This window comes from Tachyglossus aculeatus, chromosome 8 (assembly GCF_015852505.1).
Source record: "Tachyglossus aculeatus isolate mTacAcu1 chromosome 8, mTacAcu1.pri, whole genome shotgun sequence".
NCBI lineage: Eukaryota > Metazoa > Chordata > Mammalia > Monotremata > Tachyglossidae > Tachyglossus > Tachyglossus aculeatus.
In genome coordinates, this window is record NC_052073.1 from 23,952,616 (window position 1) to 23,971,463 (window position 18,848).

The 18,848-nt window shown below is 55.3% G+C and overlaps 1 protein-coding gene across 15 annotated transcripts in view; it reads right to left on the reverse strand.

The window, feature by feature from the left end:
• Positions 1 to 18,848, reverse strand: part of EPB41L1 (erythrocyte membrane protein band 4.1 like 1) — a 135,644-nt gene that overhangs the window by 11,636 nt on the left and 105,160 nt on the right. For 8 of the 15 annotated variants that reach the window (XM_038750394.1, XM_038750395.1, XM_038750400.1 and 5 more), the window contains 8 exons: positions 16,749 to 16,924; positions 16,234 to 16,391; positions 14,580 to 14,615; positions 12,244 to 12,426; positions 10,530 to 10,634; positions 2,648 to 4,684; positions 1,998 to 2,108; positions 330 to 740 (listed from right to left, as the gene is read on the reverse strand). In XM_038750394.1, coding sequence (XP_038606322.1) covers positions 330 to 740; positions 1,998 to 2,108; positions 2,648 to 4,684; positions 10,530 to 10,634; positions 12,244 to 12,426; positions 14,580 to 14,615; positions 16,234 to 16,391; positions 16,749 to 16,924 — 3,217 coding nt within the window. The remainder of the gene's footprint in view (positions 1 to 329; positions 741 to 1,997; positions 2,109 to 2,647; positions 4,685 to 10,529; positions 10,635 to 12,243; positions 12,427 to 14,579; positions 14,616 to 16,233; positions 16,392 to 16,748; positions 16,925 to 18,848) is intronic. The other 7 variants (XM_038750409.1, XM_038750407.1, XM_038750403.1 and 4 more) reach the window with 6 other exon arrangements.

Sequence of the window (18,848 nt, forward strand, 5' to 3'; positions counted from 1 at the left end):
ATTCCACAGAGTTAAAAGTCCACGAGTAAGGGGTTAATAAAAAAAAATTCCACACAATAAACACACTGACAGAATATCATGCGTGTGAGGGAGCTGGACACGGCCATGCAACACGGAGGATGAAGTCCTAGTGAGCCAGTTATTCCTAGGCTGTGGAGGAGGGTGGGAGTGGGGCTGCCCAGAGGGCGAGAGCCTCCTCCTCCCCCTCCTCCTCATCCTCCAGGGACCCTCGGAGCATGCGGTGCCAAGCAGTAGGTCAGAGGACAACGTGAGACGCGGGGAAGGGCCCCGGGCAAGATGGGCCCGGTGTTTGTGGCTCTCGATTGTACCTCAAAGTGGGGCATTTCGAAGGCCGCGTGGGTCGCCCCATCTGGGACTTCCCAGGCTGCCCTGGTCTCCTCATCCCGGCCAGGAGCCGCCTTGTCCAGGTCCTGGGAGAAGCCCGGCCCCTCAGCTTCCGAGTCGCTCCTGTCTCGATCTAGCTCAGGCAGGCTGCGGGAGAAATCCTCGCAGGCCGAGCCGGGGTAGTCCCCGATCACCGTGAAGTCCACCTCCGCCTCCAGGCTGGACGTGGAGCTGACCGTGATGCTGGAACACTTGCGCTCTATGGCCAGGTGGTTGTCTTTCAGGAAGACCGAGTCCCTCTCCTGCTCCTGGTCCTCGTCCCCAGGGTCGCTGTCTGGGGCCCGGGACCGGGGCGGCTTCACTATCTCCTCCGAGCCCTCCCTCAGCCCGCCTCTCTGCACCGCGGGCCGGAAGGAGAGAGAGGGGGCGGGAGAGGGGATCAAAGACAGAGACAGAGAAAGAAATCAAGTTGGCGATTAGATGACCGAGAGGAAGAGGGGTCCGTGCCTCCGAAATCTGGGAGACCGGACGTCGGAAAATACCCCGAGAAAGGTTTCTTGAAACCGTCTTTCAGTGAAGGAAACGGAAACCTTTGGAGCGGCGGGTATGTTCCTTGTCTTCGGGACCTCGCGGGTCGGGCTCATATTCGGAATCGACTACTGAATTGAGCGGGCCCCGGCCACGAGACCGAATGCCCGACCCCCGGGCCTCCGAGCTCACGGAAAGCAGCACGGCAGCTCGGACTCCAATCTTGCTCGTTAAGGTAGGCGTCCAAAATGAGAAAAAGCGATAGGGAGAGAGCCGGGGTTGGGGTGGGGTGAGGGAACGGGGAGAGAGAGGAAGAGGGGTGAGGAAGAAGAGGAAGAGGCCAGAATCAGAGTAGCATTGGCTCTTCAGAGAGAGGAGAAGCACGGAAGCTCGTCAATTGCACTGAGCCCCTGACGATGACCAGACACCCCGCGGGGCCCCGTATGAATGCCTGTGGCGAAGGTGACCTCCACCCATTCATCATCGGGGGCCTGCTGGGGAGCTCCTGCCCAGTCTCCGCTCCCCAGCCGGCTGAAAGCCAATGGGCTCGGATCACCGACCCCCGCGGCCCAGCCGGTGTTAGCCTGTGGGGCGGGAGCGCGAGTTCCAACAGTGTAATTGACAGCAGTGGGAAAACCTCCATACATACCTCTCAACTGGCCTGTCACTGACTAAACTCTACACTACAGCCGGGGACCTAACCGCCGATGCGCACTGGACAGCTGGCCTCTCTCTGAAAGAGGAATTTGCTTTGGACTTCTGCTCGTCCTCGAAGAGCGCAAACACTGGGCTAGGGAAGGGAGCAGCGGGCATCTCCCTCCCAAGCTTCCTTCTGACCGACTGGTAAGGCCCTCCCCACGCCCTCGGCTCTCCCGGCCTGTGGGGCCGGCGCCTTAGCTGCCCGTTCCTACTGGGTTGAGAGGTATGAGAAGCCGAATTCCAAGCAAGTCACCCACGGGCGGCTGGGAGAGGCGAGGCCCGGAGGGGAGGCGAAGACCGGAGGGGAGGCGAGGACCAGGAGGGAGGCAAGAGCTGGAAGGGAAGTGCGGGCCGGCCCTGGGCCGGCGGAGGAGGCGCAGAAGCGGCGGGGGCTTAGAAGCAGTGAGGAAATAGCTCTGAGAGACCTGGGAAGCAAAAGAGCCGGCAGACGTGGTGCTCCCTTCCTTCGGGGTGACCGTCCCTGCTGACGGGCCAGAGAAGTCCTTTTCTTCCCAAATGGGCTCTTGAGATTGGCTCTGAATCGGAGAGAAACGTTAGTCTTAAGGAGCAGAAGGGACTCCTACCCGGAAGCGAAACTCGAGTTGTGCGGAAGGGAGTGGGGGCCCCGTCCCGGAGCGGCCAGCTCACCAGAGGCGGGAGGGCGGGAGAGAGTGGAGGGGCTGGAGGGGAGAGCGACAGGGGCGGGAGGTGACCAGGGGGGACAGGCGAGGCAAAGCAAGGGGGTCCTGCTGTGGCGGAGGCGATGCTGGAGACCAGGTCAAGCCCTGGCTCCTCCTGGGGGCTGGGGCAGCTGCCATTCTCTAGGCCAAACCAGCAAGGAGTCGCGTGACCAAAGCAGATGAACCCCCAGGTCGGCCAACCGGCCTTCAGTCGATGGACGGGCCTGGCCTTCGCACGCCCGGAGGAAGAAATGAAAAATCAGGGAGGCAGAGAGAGATGGCTTCCCCTGATGATTCCCAGATGCGGGGGGTCACAGGGGCGTGAAACAGCGCTGAGCCATGCGTTCAGCCCTCCGGCGGCCACGGGGCCAGGGGCCGTCCATTTGCCGAATTACCCTGGCTTCCGCCAGCGTGATCTCGCAGCCAGAGTCGGGGGAGGCGAGTTCCGGATCCTCTTCCCCGTCCCGGGGATTGTCATCATCCTCCTCCTTCGGGGACTCGGCTCCTGGTCGGACGGCTGCGGCTCTGCCGGTCAGCTTCGTTCCCGGGCGCCCTGGCATTCTGGGGTCCGGGGTATCTCCACGGACCGGCTGTTGCCTGGCGAAGCCCTGCTCCGAAATCCGGGCCCCAGACCACGCCTCGCCCTGAGCCAGAAACGGGTGGTCGGAGACGTAGATCTCGCCACCGCGCTCAAATATCTTAATTTTATTGGCCACTGACGTCTTGCTGATGTCTTCCAGGGAACCCTCTTGCCCTCCGGCACGGAACGGCTGAGACCAGCCAGGCGCTTCCGGGATAATCTGGGGGCTTCCCACTGTGGCCCACCGGGGCTGCTTGGGCTCCGCTCTTCGTTTCCCGTTGGGGACACACGCTCCCCTTTCCGCTTCCGATCCTGAGGCGCTGGTCGGTGGCGGTCTCTCCTCTGACTCCTTCCTTCCTTTCGGAGGGCGGACACACTTCAGAAATTCGACAGGCTCCTCTTCGGACCGGGATCCCTCTCTGGGTCGGCCCTGAGCTCCAGATGGCCCCGAGTGTCTGTGATCCTCTTCTACAGCTCCTGGGCTCCGGGGGGACGCTGGGAAAGCCAGGGCAGAGGGCTTCAGTTCGATCCCTTCCATCTGAAGGAACATTTTCGAGCCCTCCGTGTCTTCCGCTTCTTCCCTCCCTGCCTCTGGAGCCTGACCCGGTCCTCTCTCTTTGGGCTCGTGTAGCTGGGACCACTTTCGCCCGGCCTCAACCGAGGCACTGGCTCTCTGACCTGACGCCCGGGGAAGTCCGACGTCGCTTCCTTCACCCAGGCGGCCGTCTCGGAGCCCGGGTGGGGACCTTCCCAGAACCCCTTCCACGAAACCATCTGCCGAAGGGCCTGTCCACAGGTCCTTTCCCTCTCCAGATCCTTCATCCGTTGGGCTGGTAAGCTCTCCTCCTCCTCTTTCTACTCTCACGGGAGAGCTTTCTCCCTCCCGGGCGTCACTGGGACTTGAGCTCCGTCTCTTCCTCATTCGCTCAAAAATGACTTGGGATCCATCGACGACTGTACGTGGACCAGAAGGCTCCTCCTCTCCAGGGGATTCATCTTTCCCCTCTCGAAAGGCCCCAACGGACGCCCGTTGGTCTATGAAACTAAGCTTGGACACTGTCCTCGGTTCGCCCGAATGCTCTACTTTGGATTTCCGAGCTCCTCTGTCGGGCCGCCACGACCCTGCTCCTTTCTCCTGCGGGAGAGGAGGCGGCGGGGGTGGCCCCAGACCCCCTCTATCTTTCTCCAGAAAGCTGAAGGAGAAGAAGTTCCTCTCTGCAGCAGAAGATTCGGCTTCGTCCCTCGAATCTGCTGTGGTTTTCACACCGTCTGAGTCCAAGGAGGAATTTTTCAGTCTCTCCTGGCCCGAGGGGCGAAATGTAGATCCGGATTCCTCTGGTGGAGTTTCAGGTGACTCCCGAAGGGACCCTGACCCAGAACGGGGACGTTTCGGTCTTCCACAGGCTTGGAAATCTTCAATCTCTTTCCTTAGTTCAGTCAGGCCTTCAACCTGGCCAGCGGAAGCCCTCCGCTCACTGAAAGTGGCATCTTCCTTCCCGGCTGACGGCTGGGTGTCCCGGGCTCTCTCCCCGTCCCCGGCTTCTGCCTGGGAGGGGATCTTGTCTTCACCTTTCCTGACATTTGTTTCAGATTCCCACATGCACTCAAAATCCTCTGGGCTGGCAATCACCCTCCCTCTATGCTGGCTTTCTGCTTTTCCCACCAGCTCCTCCGTCGCTATTTCGACTTTGAACTTGTCCACCCGAATGTCCACCTTAGAGAAGCTCCCACGGGGGACGTCATCTTTAGTCCCCGGTACCGGCTCCTCCACCTGGCTGGTGTTCGTGTCTTTAAGAGGGAACTCTTCTGGCCTAGAGCATTCTCTCTCTATAAGTACCCAATGCTCCGATCCCTGCATTTCAATTGGAGCAAGAAGAGTTAGCATGAAACTTCAGTCAGAAAACTCAAGAAACGAGCTTTTTTTTTTTTTGAAAGTGAAAGGGGGTTGGGCTGTACAACCTCTTTTATCCGCGGGATAGATGAGAATGGAGACCTTGTTTAAAGCTGTGTGGACTAGTGGAAACTGCTTCTCAAGGTGTTGTACCCCCGCTCGCATATTCACTTAGAATACACTCAACACTCTGCTGTAGAAACCCAGCAGTTATTCAAGTCAAATCAGTAAACAAACAAGATTTCCCTCATCCTTCCTTAGTGAAGGAAACACCTCGGGTTTGCCGAAGGGGCCGAGGCCCAGTATTCCCTGGACCACGCCTTTAGTGGTATCGGTACCCCAGGGTGAAAAGCCCTGCCACAGACCATGCTGACTCCTTGGGTTGTATGGACCGGGGAATTATGTGTATGATTCCCGGATGGGAGACGATACCTGAGCCAAATCTTCCAGCTTTCCAAACCTTAGGTGGGCTCCCTAATCAAACTAGCTCCCTAAGGTGTCACTTTCTGTGGTGTCTCTGCTTCCTCACCCTGCAAGCTAATCCCTCTTCTCAAATACGTTTCGTAATTATTACTGCCTCCGTGTTTTTTTCACGTCGGAGATTGTGTCTCTGTCACAGCCCCCATCCCTGCCCCAAAATACATACAAAAAGACACCTCTGCCGAACCCCAGATCACCCGCTAAACCAGAAGCAGCGTGGCCTAATGCTGGGAGTCAGAAGGACCTGGGTTCTAATCCCTGCTCTGCCACCTTCGGGGAGGCACTTCACTTCTCTGAGCCTCAGTTCCCTCTTCTGTGAAATGGCAATTAAGACTGTGAGCCCCATGGGGAACATGGACTGTGTCCATCCTAATTACTTTGTATCTACCCCAGTGCTTAGAACAGTGCCTGGCACATAGTAGCTCTTAATAAATACTTACACACTTGGGTCCTCATTTCTAAATTCATAGGAATTTCATAAATTCATAGGAAATGCATAAATTCATGAATCCCCCCAAACCAGCCATAGCACCTACATGAGATCTTTAAACTTTGTTGCTTTCCCCTACCTGTGCTTACCAAATACCCTAAAAAAAAACAACAAAAACCAAACAAAAAAACGCAGTGCTTGGCTCTGAAATGAATGAGTAGTCAAGACTTGGGGATTACAGACTGGGAATCTGCCCTGCAGAACCAGGATGGACCCAGGAGGAATCCATCACGAATCCCCTCTTCAAACCGGGGAGGACAGTGAGGTGTCTCAGAGCGGCCAACTTGGACTCCTGTACCCCACTCACTTCTCCAACAGATGAACTCGCCTGGCACCGGGGGAGGCAGAAGCAAAGCCCTCAAATATGCTCGGCTCATTCCTCACACCACATCCTCCCTGGCAAGTGGGGCATCTTGGGGTGGGACGCAGGAGCACTGATGTGGGAGGTTGGAGACGGGCTGGAAAATGAGGCATGAGGCCTGAGGATCTAGCTGGGACTGTCTCCATGTTTTGTTTTGTTCTCTGTCTCCCCCTTCTAGCCCGTGAGCCCGTTGTTGGGTAGGGACCGTCTCTATACGTTGCCAACTTGTACTTCCCAAGCGCTTAGGGCAGTGTTCTGCACCCAGTAAGCGCTCAATAAATACGACTGAATGAATGAATGACCTGGCAGCAGTAGAAGTGTAAACATCTGGAATAATGCGCCACTTATTTCACCCCCGCCTCAGCCCCACCTCCGTAAATACTTTATTTCTAATTTATTTCTAATTTCGGTCTCCCCCTCTAGACTCTATGCTTGTTGTGGGCAGGGATCCTGTCTACCAACTCTGTTGTACTGTATTCTTCCAAGCACTTAGTACAATGCTCTGCACAAAGTAGTAAGCGCTCAATAAATACCACTGATTCGTTGATTTACACACTTCCACATTCCTACGCTCATAGGTACAGGCTCCCCACCCAACCATAGCATGTTCGTGCAGCTCTTTAAACATTGTCGCTTCCCCCTACCTTAATTTATTTTAGTGCCTCTCCCCGCTCTGTCAGATTGTAACCTCCTTGAGGACAGGGACAGGTTCTACAGACACTATTGTATCCTCCCAAGGGCTCATTACGAGCTCCACATAGGGCAAACGCTCCGTAAATACTGACTGATAGATGTGGGAGGGGGACTGTGTCTGACCTGATGATCTTGTCTCTACTCCAGCATTTAGCACAGAGTAAGTGCCGAACAAATTCCACCTTACTGTGACTGCTGGACTGAAAAAAGGGTGAAAAGGACTACGACAGAGTCTGTGGGGGTTTCCAAAGTTGCCGGCCTTCCAGAGAACAGGCTAAAGGTGACCTTGACAGACTGGAGAGGAAGTCTGAACTCTGCTAGACACCCTTAAAAGGGGCCTGACCAGCCAACAAGGAGCTGGACTGGCAGAGAAAGGGTCATCGGGAACGCACCATCGCCAGAAGTAAGCTCCTTAGGGGCAGGGAATGCCATTGTATTGCACTCTCCCATATACTTAGGACAGAGCTTTGCACATGGTAAGTGATCCTTAAATACCATTCATCGGACTGATTGATTACCGGACTGAGGATGCCCTTGCTTCTCTAGGGGAAAAAAAAAATGGCCCAAAATTCCCCTGGCCCCTGGTTCAGGGCTAAGTGCCTCTCTTAGAGGCTGCTTCCCAGATACTTGGAGGCTCCCCAGGGACCAAGGCATTCTCCAGGCCCATTCCCCGCCTTTGGGGAGGATGGAGAAGGGCCAATTAAAAATGCAGGGAGGGGAAAAACAGTTCCCAGAAATACCCTCCCATTCCAGGTCTTGGGAATCACCCCAGGCCAAGTGGCTCCACAGAGGGCTGGGAGAGGCATCCCCAACCTCCTGACTAAATGTCCAGGGACACCTTTCAGTCTTATCCACTCTCCTGACCCCACCAAGATGGGCCAAACTTGGGGAAAGAGAAAACCTTGGGGTAAGCCTTAATTCACCTTTTTGAATCTTACGTGCCACTAGAAAGTGTGTCTCCCCCTTTAGAGTGGAAGCTCCCTAAGCAGCAGCATGAACTAGTTCATTCAATCGTATTTACTGAGCGCTTCCTGTGTGCAGATCACTGTACTAAGCACTTGGGAAGTACAAGTTGGCTCAGGAAGTACAATGGCCGGAGCACGGGGCCGGGAGTCGGAGGATCAGGGTTCTAATCCCACCTCCACCACTGGCCTGCTGGGTGACCTTGGTCAAGTCACTTCTCTGTGCCGCAGTTACCTCATCCGTAAAACGGGGATCAAGACTGTGAGCCCCACGTGAGCGCTTAGAACAGTGCTTTGCACATAGTAAGTGCTTAATAAATGCCTTTATTATTATTATTATGTGAGACAGGGACCCCCTACGTGATCACCTTGTATCTACCTCAGTGCTTAGAACGGTGCCTGGCCCAACAGCAGCATTTAACAAATACCATTTTTACAAAAAGGACGGTGTCTTCTATCGTGTCTTCTGCTCTACTGTGCTCTCCCAAATGCTCAGTACAGCGTCCTGCTACTCAATCAATACGTATTGAGTAAGCGCTCAGTAAATAAGTGCTCAATGAATAGGACCGACTGACCGACTAAATATCATCGTTTGACTGATCGATTTGATGGTCTCATCCAGGGAGGAATACTCAAAAGCTCAAGGAGAAGGCTGGATTTTCCGGAGCCACTAGAGGGTGGACGAGGGATTTGTAGCTGCAGCAGGGACCGTCACGGCTCCCCGTTGGGGACAATCGGTTCCTTTAGCGTTCGCTTTCTCGTTTCATTTCCGGATCGGGAACCACAATTTGCCACCAAATGACCTTCTGTGGCTGTCACACAGCTCAGGAATCCCCGAGAGGTCCCAGGAAGGTGGCATTCAAGTCATTCATTCAATCAATCAAGCGCTTAGTACAGTGCTCTGCACCCAGTAAGCGCTCAATAAATATGATTGAATGAATCAATCGTATTTATTGAGCGCTTACTGGGTGCAGAGCACTGTACTAAGCACTTGGGAAGCACAAGTCGGCAACATATAGGGACGGTCCCTACCCAACAACGGGCTCACAGTCTAGAAGGGGGAGACAGACGACAAAACAAAACATGCAGACAGGTGTCAAAACCTGTGTGACTTTGGGCAAGTCACTTAACTTCTCTGAGCCTCAGTTACCTCATCTGTAAAATGGGGATTAAAACTGTGAGCCCCCCATGGGACAACCTGATCACCTCCCCAGCGCTTAGAACAGCGCTTAACAAATATCGTTATTATTATTATTAAAACCGTCAGAATAGGAGACGCTCCTTGGATGGGGTATTCCTAGGGCTCCCGCCTCTCCCAGACAGCAGGTTCTTCTCCTGGTCGAAATGAAATCCCTCCCGCTGCAATTCCCAGCTGCCTGATCTTGGAGGACTCAGGGAGATCAGCCTGGTCACCATCCCACTGGGCTTTAGAAGGCCATAAAGTCCCCCCGCTCTCTGCCTTCTCTGGGCTGCTTTAGTCACATCCTAACTGAGAAGGGCTCTTTTCCAGATGAGACTGGTGAAAAGGGTGAGAATAAGAAAGAAGGAAAGAAAAGTGAACAGATTCATCATTCATCAGGGAGCGGATGGAGGGTGGATGGAGAGACAGCTGGTAGATGAAAGGGAGAAATTAAAACGGAGCAGGAATTGAGTGGAAATGGAACATAACGCCCTGGTCCAGGGGGTCTTGTTCTTTACCGTTCAATGAGAGGCGGCTTGGCCTAACGGAAAGACCACGAGTCTGGGAGTCAGAGGACCTGGGTTCCAATCCTGGCTCTGCCACCTGCCTGCTACGTGACTTTGGGCAAGTCACTTCTGTGTCTCAGTTGCCTCATCCTTAAAATGGGGATTAAGACTGTGAGCCGCCTGTGCGGCAGGGACTGTGTCCAACCCGATTATCTTGCCTCTATCCCAGCTCTTAGAATATAGCAAGCACTTACAAATACCACAATTAATTACTTAGATGGTGAGCCATGTGTGGGAGAGGGACTGTGTCGAATCTGATTAGCTTGTATCTACCCCAGCACTTAGAATAGTGTTTGGCACCCGTTAAGTGCTTAACAAGTACCATAATTAGTAATTATTATTTACCACCCCCATCTGATCTCTGTAGGCAAACTGTCTCTACCTCAGATCTACATCCTTGGCTGAATGATGAGCTGCCCTTCTTGTCTGCTGCAGAAACCACAGATCAACGCTCTGGTTCCTAGGGGCAGGGGGCAGGGACACAGCCGGGAGGTGGGCTACAGGTCAGGAGCCACCGGCTGGAAGTTCTGGAAAACCAGTGAGGGAGGGAGTCAATGAAAGAGGTCTCCATCCTCTGTGGACGGTCCTCTCCCATAATCTCCAGGATAAAAAAGAACATTCAGGCTGTCTCCATGTCCTCTCTCCACACACCCGAGTAGAATGGAGATGGGCAGAAAGCTAATCTTCCCCTGGCTAATCGGAGAAGACAGGAAGAGGTCAAACGGGGCTGACCTTCCTGGCTCAGGAGAGCTGGCAGACATGACAAGAGAGTCAGGGGAGGGTGGACAGCTGGACTCCTCTGTCCCCTGAATTAAATTCTTCCCCTCAAAACAGGATTAAAGCTGTGGGCTCCTGTCTAATCCCGGAGCCTCCGGCATCAACTTTACGACTCCGTACGGACTGGGGTAGGGAGCTTTTCTGGACTGAAGGGGGTGAAGGCCACCCTTCTCCCCGACCCCTTCGGCTCTGAGTGGGCTTTTTCCGAAACTCTGAGTAAGTCCCAGGGGAAGGGGTGTGGGGGGGAAGGAGAAGGCTCAAAGGGGGCAGGGAAAAAGGACTGGAGAGAATAGTGACCTCAGGAGAAGACACCAGGCTTTTCTGGATGAAGGATTCCAAGGCTAAGGCAGCTTCTGCCTCGGGGGCCGAGTCCTCCAGTGAGCGGTCCTCCATCTTCTGGGGCTGTTGGGGAGACCCGGGACCCAGGTGGGAGGGATGGGGGGAGGTGGGAGAAGGAAAGAGAGAGAGAGACAGAGACAGAGAGAGAGAGAGAGACAAGACAGAAAGACAGAGAGAAGGCAAGAGAGTAACAGAAACACATACACAGTTTCCTCACAGACTGGGGTTTGGATGGGACTGAGCTTAGCTCCAGGACTGACGGCCGCCTCCCCCTCCATTCCTCGCCTTTGTCGACAACCCCACAAATCCTGGGGAACCGAGATCAGAGCGGGGCGACCTGGCTGAGTCCAAGTGTTTTCTCAGCAGCTTCAACTGAGATTGTTTCGACACGATTCCGCAGCCCCAACCGCACGGGTCTATCCACCCCCTTACCCTACTCCAGTGGATCTGTTGGCAGATGGAGAAACTGAGGCCCGGGGAGAGCCACTCAGCAGGCTCTGGCAGTGCCACACCATGCCACATGAGCCACTCTGGGTGGGGCCTGGCCAACCTGGATGCTCCTTTCCAAGGGCAGGTCTCTTGCCGTTTTCCCTGAATCCATCTTCCCATCCACTGCCCACCCGTGTCCCACCCGGATATAGCCACTAATCCAAGTCAGCTTGCCCCTGTGACCCCACCTGGTCCCCCTCCCAGAAGCGACCCTCCCATCCCTTCAGCACATGGGCCACAGGGCGGACAGTCGATACCCTGGCACCTCTCTGGGGCCCGCGGGGATTTGCCCTGCCATGGGGATGATAAAGGCAGACTCGCTCCTTGGACCCCTGGCCTGCACCCAGCAGGAAGTCTCAGAGCCTGGCGCCTGGCCACTCCGCTCTCGCTCTGGGGCAGCCCCAAGCAGAACTGGACAGGGGGTCGACTGCCCTGGCATCTTTTTCCCTTGCCCAGTCTCTAGTAAGCCAGCTGGGATCCGTCTGCGGCCCACACGGAACCCCCAAATCACCTTCCCACCCTGCTCTCCCAAAGGCGCAGGGGTACAAACTGGGGTCAAACAGGCCCCAGACAGATCAACTTCCCCTTAAAACTGGCCCCTGACCCCGGCCCACCACTGGCCTGGGCTGGAGCTTCAGAGACGTCACTGCTGCGGGAAAGATGCCCGTCATCAGGCCAGCCCCCTGCCCCGACACTCGCAGTCACGCCGGGTCAGAGCCGGTCGGTTGGCCCCGTCTTCCTTCCACTGCCACAGCCAGGCCTTCCCAAGTGCCCTGGGCAAGAACGGCAGCTAGGACGTTCAGGGCCGAGGGGCACATGGTGGCATCCTGGATGTGCCACCAGCGTGGAGGGAGAGCGAGGTCTTAGCCCCTTCCCCTTCTACAGCCATCTCTCCTCCTCTCCTGCCCACAAGCAGAGGAGTGGCCAGTGATGCCCACAGACCCAGTCCCCGGCCATAGGAGCCGGGCCCTCGTGAGCCCCACCCAGGCATGGGCAGCTGCCAGATGGAAGGATAGACCAGGCAGTGCAGGCCACATCCCAACCCTGGGACAGCCTCCTTGAGGGCCCCCAAGCCCAGGGGAGAGCAGGGTGCGGGCAGGCACGCGGAAGGGGTTTCCCAGAGAGACGGGCCTCAGTCTTCCCCCACCGGCCCTTCCCCAGGACCCTATGCGGCCAGACCCACCTCGTACGCCTTCTCAGGTGTCCCCTCTTCATGCTTAGGTGAGGAGGAGGCCGGGGAGGGCAGCCTCCGATCCCGGTCACGCTCGCGGTGGATCAGCTTGCTGTTGGGCTCCTTCAGGGTCCGCTTGAGCTCATTGATGCTGGCCTGGTGCTTCAGCAGGACGTCCTCGGGCTTGTCTAGAAACTGGCGTCGGGGAGGGGAAGACAGTTATGAAGGTGGCAGGGGCACTCAGGAAGCAGTGGAAATGGGAGGGGAGGGGATGCTCTGCCCCAATGGCAGGTTGGGGGGAACAGGGCGGTTCAGGACAGTGTTGAGGCAGGGATGTGCAGGCCTTGACGGGACTCCCCTCCCTCTGTCACAGCTGACTGGTTCCCTTCCATCCTCAGGACCCAGAAGTCCCATTTTCTCCACAAGGCATCTCAGGTTCAGCAAGGAGCAGGGCTGTTCTCCCAATCTTTCCAAGTGCAGAACTCCCCGCAGGGTGGAGTTCATCTCTCTCCCTTTCCCCCGAGCCCTGTGGGCAGGCCCGTCCGCGGTCTCGGTGGGATGACTGAAGTGGCTGACCCGACCTCTCGTCCACATAATGATGATGGTGGCATTTGTTAAGCGCTTTGTGCCAGGCACTGTACTAAGCAGTGGGGTGGTTACAAGTGAATTGGGTTGGACACAGTCCCTGTAGTAATAATAATAATAATAATAACATTGGTATTTGTTAAGAGCTTACTATGTGCCAAGCACTGTTTAAGTGCTGGGGAGGATACAAGGTAATCAAGGTTGTCCCCCTCAGGGCTCACAGCCTTAATCCCCATTTTCCAGGTGAGGTAACTGAGGCCCAGAGAAGTGAAGCGACTCGCCCGAAGTAACACAGCTGACAAGTGGCAGAGCCAGGATTAGAACCCATGACCTCTGACACCCAAGCCCGGGCTCTGTCCACTGAGCCACGCTGCTTCTCTGTACCATACAGCTGAGGGAACTGAGGCTCAGAGAAGTGAAGTGAATTGCCCAAGGTGATGCAACGGACGAAGGGAGGAGCCAGGATTAGAACCCAGGTCCCTTTGACGACCAGGCCTGGAGTCTAGCCACTAGACCACATGGCTTATCTGCTTCTCTACCACACCCTACCTCTGGCCTGCAGTCCCCTCCCTCATCATATCAGACAGACAATTACTCTCCTCCACTTCAAAGCCTTTTTGAAGGCCCATCTTCTCCAAGATGCCTTCCCTGACTAAGCCCTCCTTTCCTCTTCTCCTATGCCCTTCTGCGTCACCCCCGCGCTTGCACTTTCATCCTTTTTTCACCCGTCCCTCAGCACCTCAGCACTCGGGTCCCTAGCCATAAAATTTATTCCTATTAATGACTGTCATCCTCTCTAGACCATAATGAGCAGGGAACTTTCCTACCAATCTGTCATACCGTTCTCTCCCGCGCACTTAATACAGTGCTCTGCACAAAGTAAGCACTCAATAGATACCACTGATTGACTGAGTGATTGGTCCATCACCACTGGGAAGGGCAGCGACAGGGCAGCTGTGAGGGCTAATCTCGGATGACTCCTCGACGGCCCCGTGTCTGAGAACTCCACTTCCTATAATGGCGGTGGCCACTTGGCTGGCCTCAGGTGAGCAAACTGAGGCCCAGGGAAGAAGGCCATGGTTTCAGGATATCCTATGGCCCACACCCCTCTGGGACGGAGGGGAAATCCCAAGAATCCCCGGGAATGGGAACCCCAAGCAAACGGTTCCCAGGTGACTGGATTCGGTTGGGCTGGTGCCATCTCCGCCCTAGGGCAGTGAGCCAGCGTGGGCACATGCTCACCTCGACTCCTATCACCTGCCCGCTGGGCCTCAGTGAGGGCTTGGGCCCTGACCCAGCCCTTCCCTGGGGCAGAAACCAAAAAACAAAGCCACACCTCAGGATCTTTCTTCTGACTGAAGTTTCTGGGGTGGGAGAAGTGGTGGGAGAGGGGTGTGCCAGGGGAGCGGGAATCCCGCCGAGGACTGTAAGGGCAGAGCAGACAACAGCCGGAAGGCACACGCGGGACGAAATGGGGATGGGCGGGAAGCAGAGCTGAGGTTGGTGCCTGCCAGGGGCGGTGGATGAGAATGATGAACAAACTAGCTTAGTGGCATAGAAGATGCTGATGGACCCTGTGAGAGTTTCCCTTCCCCCTCTAGTCTGTTCCCCCCCAACCAACCCATCCCGGTGAAAATCCGGCCATGGGCCTTTCCTGGTGCATCTTGTATGCCAATGAGCAGAGCGGATGGCTCCGGGTGAGCCTTGGGGTGGGGAGGATGGGGTCGATGGACTGGGGGTGGATAGACGGGGAGATGAAATACCTCCTGCTTGTGCCGCGGTGTGGTTTCCTGTTCCGGCTAGCGGTGCAATAGGGTGGAAGGAACCGGCAGGGTCAGTACGGCGAACGCGTTAGAGACGCCCCTTTCCAGTACAACGCTGGTTTGGCCAGGGTGGCCAGCCAAGAGGCTCACGGGACCTCGCACCCACCAGTGAGGGAGTGCCGTATGGCTGCAAGGCCTGGCTGATGTCTGAGCTGGGGCGGGAGTGGGGATGGGGGAGACGCCAGAGAGTCCCGTCCCCTGACTCTGCCTCCTTACCCTCCTGGGCAATTACCACGGGGTGAGGCCTAGGGCTGGGATAAAGGAGGATGGCAGAGAGGGATTTGTCAGGGTGCCCCCTACCTGGTTTCCATTTTCTTCTAGACTGTGAGCCCACCGTTGGGTAGGGACCTCTATATGTTGCCAACTTGCACTTCCCAAGCACTTAGTACAGTGCTCTGCACACAGTAAGCGCTCGATAAATACGATTGAATGAATGAATGAATCCACTCCCCGCCTGTGTCGATTTCTCAGATGTGGACAGAGCGTCCATGTGAGGGGTGGACGCTGTGTGCACGGATGTGAAAGAGTGTGCATCCATATGGGTGGGTCCGTCTGCGGGCAAAACCTCCGCCCCGTTATTCATTCATTCAATTGCATTTATTGAGCGCTTACTGTGTGCAGAGCACTGTACTAAGCGCTTGGGAAGTACAAGTTGGCAACATATAGACGGGGAGATGCAGTACCTCTCCCCCTCCTACCCCGCCCCATCCCCCCCAGCCTTACCTCCTTCCCCTCCCCACAGCCCCTGTGTATATATGTATAGATGTTTGTATGCATTTATTACTCTATTTATTTATTTTATTTGTACATATTTATTCTATTTATTTTATTTTGTTAACATGTTTTGTTTTGTTGTCTGCCTCCCCCTTCTAGACCGTGAGCCTGCTGTTGGGTAGAGACCATCGTCTCTATATGTTGCCAAATTGTACTTCCTAAGCACTTGGTACAGTGCTCTGCACACGGTAAGCGCTCAATAAATACGATTGAATGAATGAATGAATGAATATAGAGACGGTGCCTACCCAACAGCGGGCTAATTCCTGGCCAGGAGGACAAACCAAATGTAGGCTTGAAGTGCCCAGCAAAATCTGGTTTCCTTCCCCTGAATCTCCAAGACCAGGTAACCCTTGCCGGCTCAGAAAATAACAACTAATAACTGTGGTATTTGTTAAGCACTGGGCACTGTACTAAGCGCTGGGGGCGGATACAAGCAAATTGAGCTGGACACAGGCCCTGTACCACATGGGGCTCACAGTCTTAATCCCCATTGTACACATGAGGTAACCGAGGCCCGGAGAAGTGAAGTGACTTGCCTAAGGTCACCCAGAGGCCGAGTGGCGGAGCTGGGATTAGAACCCAGGTCTTTTGGACTCCCAGGCCTACGGAAGATATCGCTGGCTGTCTCTGGTTCCTCAGGGGGCCCTTCCCTCTGGGTGGCTGGGGTCGGGCCCCGAGATCTTTCCCTTCTCAGGGATCCGAGGACCACAAGCCCGGCAATGCGGCCTCTCTGCAGCCCCGCAGCCTTCCCCCCACCGTCCCAACAGGGCGGGTAGTGTCCCTGCCCCGTCAGGGAGGGACAGTTCAAGCGCCTCACCTTCAACTCCTTGATCTTGGTGGGGGTCTTGAGCTCCTCCTCCTCCTCCTCCACGCCAGTCCTGGTCCAGCGGCCGTACTCGCCGTCCTCCTCCCGCCTCTCCAGCTCAGGCCCCGAGTCGTGATTTTCACTGACCGACGCCGGGCGGGAGAACTCGGCTTTCGTGGGCGGAGAAAGAGATGACGCCCCAGTCCGCGTGAGGGTGGATCTTGAGGCGGCAGCCCTGCCCCTCTTCCTCACCCCTCTGGCCCGACTCTAAGCCTCCTCCTGGCAGTCTTCCCTGACAAACCTCTCAGCTCCCCTCCCTCTTCTACCCCCCTTTCTGCATCGCCTCTAGACGTGCGTCCAAACCCTCCCACCCCTCGCCATTTAGGCTCACGTCCTCCCACTCTGCCACTTTCTCTAGCTGGAACTGGTCTCCCTGATTAGAACCTGGGCGAGGGCAGAACCCTTGTTAGGCTTCCCCGCTGGGCAAACCATCCCTCCTCCATCCCCGTCCCTCGCCGAGGACCTACCTCCATCCAGGCTGCGGGACATGGTGTACCGTTTGCTGGAGGAGCGCTCGAAGAAAGGCGCGGGCCGGTCGATGAGGGCACTGGCCTGGCGGGTTTGGGCCTGCGTCCTCCCGCTGTAGCGGAACTTGGAGCCCATCACCAGGAAGCCCTTGGGCGGGGGCTCCGGAGATACCAGCCTGCGGGAGTGGGGCGGCCCGAAGGGGCGACGGGAGATTCAACACAGGCCCAAACTTCGATCCCCGCCAGCCCACCCACCTGATCTGCCCTTCCCGACTACGCGATGGGCCCCGGAGGCCGGGGATGGGGACTCCCACCCAGCCTCCGCTGTGCTGGTCTACGGGCCTCATCTGTAAAATGGGAATTAAGACTATGAGATGCATGTGGGACGGGGATTGTGTCCATCTTGATTAGCTTGGAGAAGCAGCGTGGCTCAGTGGGCTTTGGAGTCAGAGGTTGTGGGTTCAAATGCCGGCTCTGCCAATCGTCAGCTGTGTGACTTTGGGCAAGTCACTTCAATTCTCTGGGCCTCAGAGAAATGGAGATTTTTTTTTGATGGCATGTATTAAGCGTTTACTATGTGCAAAGCACTGTTCTAAGCGCTGGGGAGGATACAAGGTGATCAGGTTGTCCCCCGGGGGGGCTCACAGTCTTAATCCCCATTTTACAGATGAGGAAACTGAGGCACAGAGAAGTTAAGTGACTTGCCCAAAGTCACACAGCTGACTGTTGGTGGGGCCGGGATTTGAACCCATGACCTCTGACTCCAAAGCCCGTGCTCTTTCCACTGAGCTACGCTGCTTCTCGATTAAGATCAAGGATTAAGATTGTGAGCCCCCTGTGGGGCAACCTGATCACCTTGTAACTTCCCCAGCGCTTAGAACAGTGCTTTGCACATAGTAAGTGCTTAATAAATGCCATCATTATTATTATTATCTACTCCAGTGCTTAATATGGTGCTTGGCACATAGCAAGTGCTTAATACCACAATTTTTCTTATTATTATCCTAGATCCCTGGGTGGTCTGCTGGACAGTGTGTGTGGGTGTGCGTCTGTGGGACGGGCGGGAGTCTGGGATGTGAACCGCCTTTTTTCAGGTTATTTCCCCTCCCCAGACTGTAAGCTCCTTATAATAATAATAATAATGACGGCATTTATTAAGCGCTTACTATGTGCAAAGCACCGTTCTAAGCTCTGGGGAGGTTACAAGGGGATCAGGTTGACCCACGGGGGACTCACAGTCTTAATCCCCATTTTACAGATGAGGGAACTGAGGCCCAGAGAAGCGAAGTGACTTGCCCAAAGTCACACAGCTGACAATTGGCGGAGCCGGGATTTGAATCCATGAGCTCTGACTCCAGAGCCCGGGCTGTTTCCACTGAGCCACGCTGCTTATGGGCGGGGAGCGTGTCTACCAGCTCTGTTGGATTGTACTGTCGCAAGTGCTTAGTGCAGTGCTCTGCACACGGTAAGTGCTCTATGAATACCATTGATTGACAGATCATCCCTTTCTCGAAAATCTCCATGGGTACCACATTTCCCTGCCTCTCCTTAATACAGCCCTGGAAATGACCTGCTCAATCAGCTGGGGCAAGGACTCGGGCTTGCTGCTGCTGGGCATCGGGAGAAGCCATGCTCTACTTTCTCAGCTTGTTGGTGAGAATTCCCCAGGGGACCAAAATCAAGCCAAGAAACAATACGCCTGCTGCTTCCCTATATTCAATCAATCAGTGAAATTTATCAAGCATTTACTGTGTGCAGAGCACTGTACTAAGCACTTGGGAAAGCACAATGCAGCAGGGTCGGTGAGACATTTCCCGTCCGCATGAAACTTCCAGTTTAGAGGGGGAGTTACAGTCTAGAGCGGGATAGGATACAGTCTAGAGGATATTCCTACAATGCCCATCTCTCTGTCACAGAAAACTAGGTGATTGGCCTGCTAATAACAAGGGTAATAATTATAACTGTGATATTTGTTAAGTGAAAGCACTGTGCTTTCACAAGATACAAAACGATCCAATCCTGCCCACTTAGGACTCACAGTGTAAACCGGGGAGAGGACAGGTATTGGAGGAAACTGACCAAGTTAAGCAGCTTGCCGAA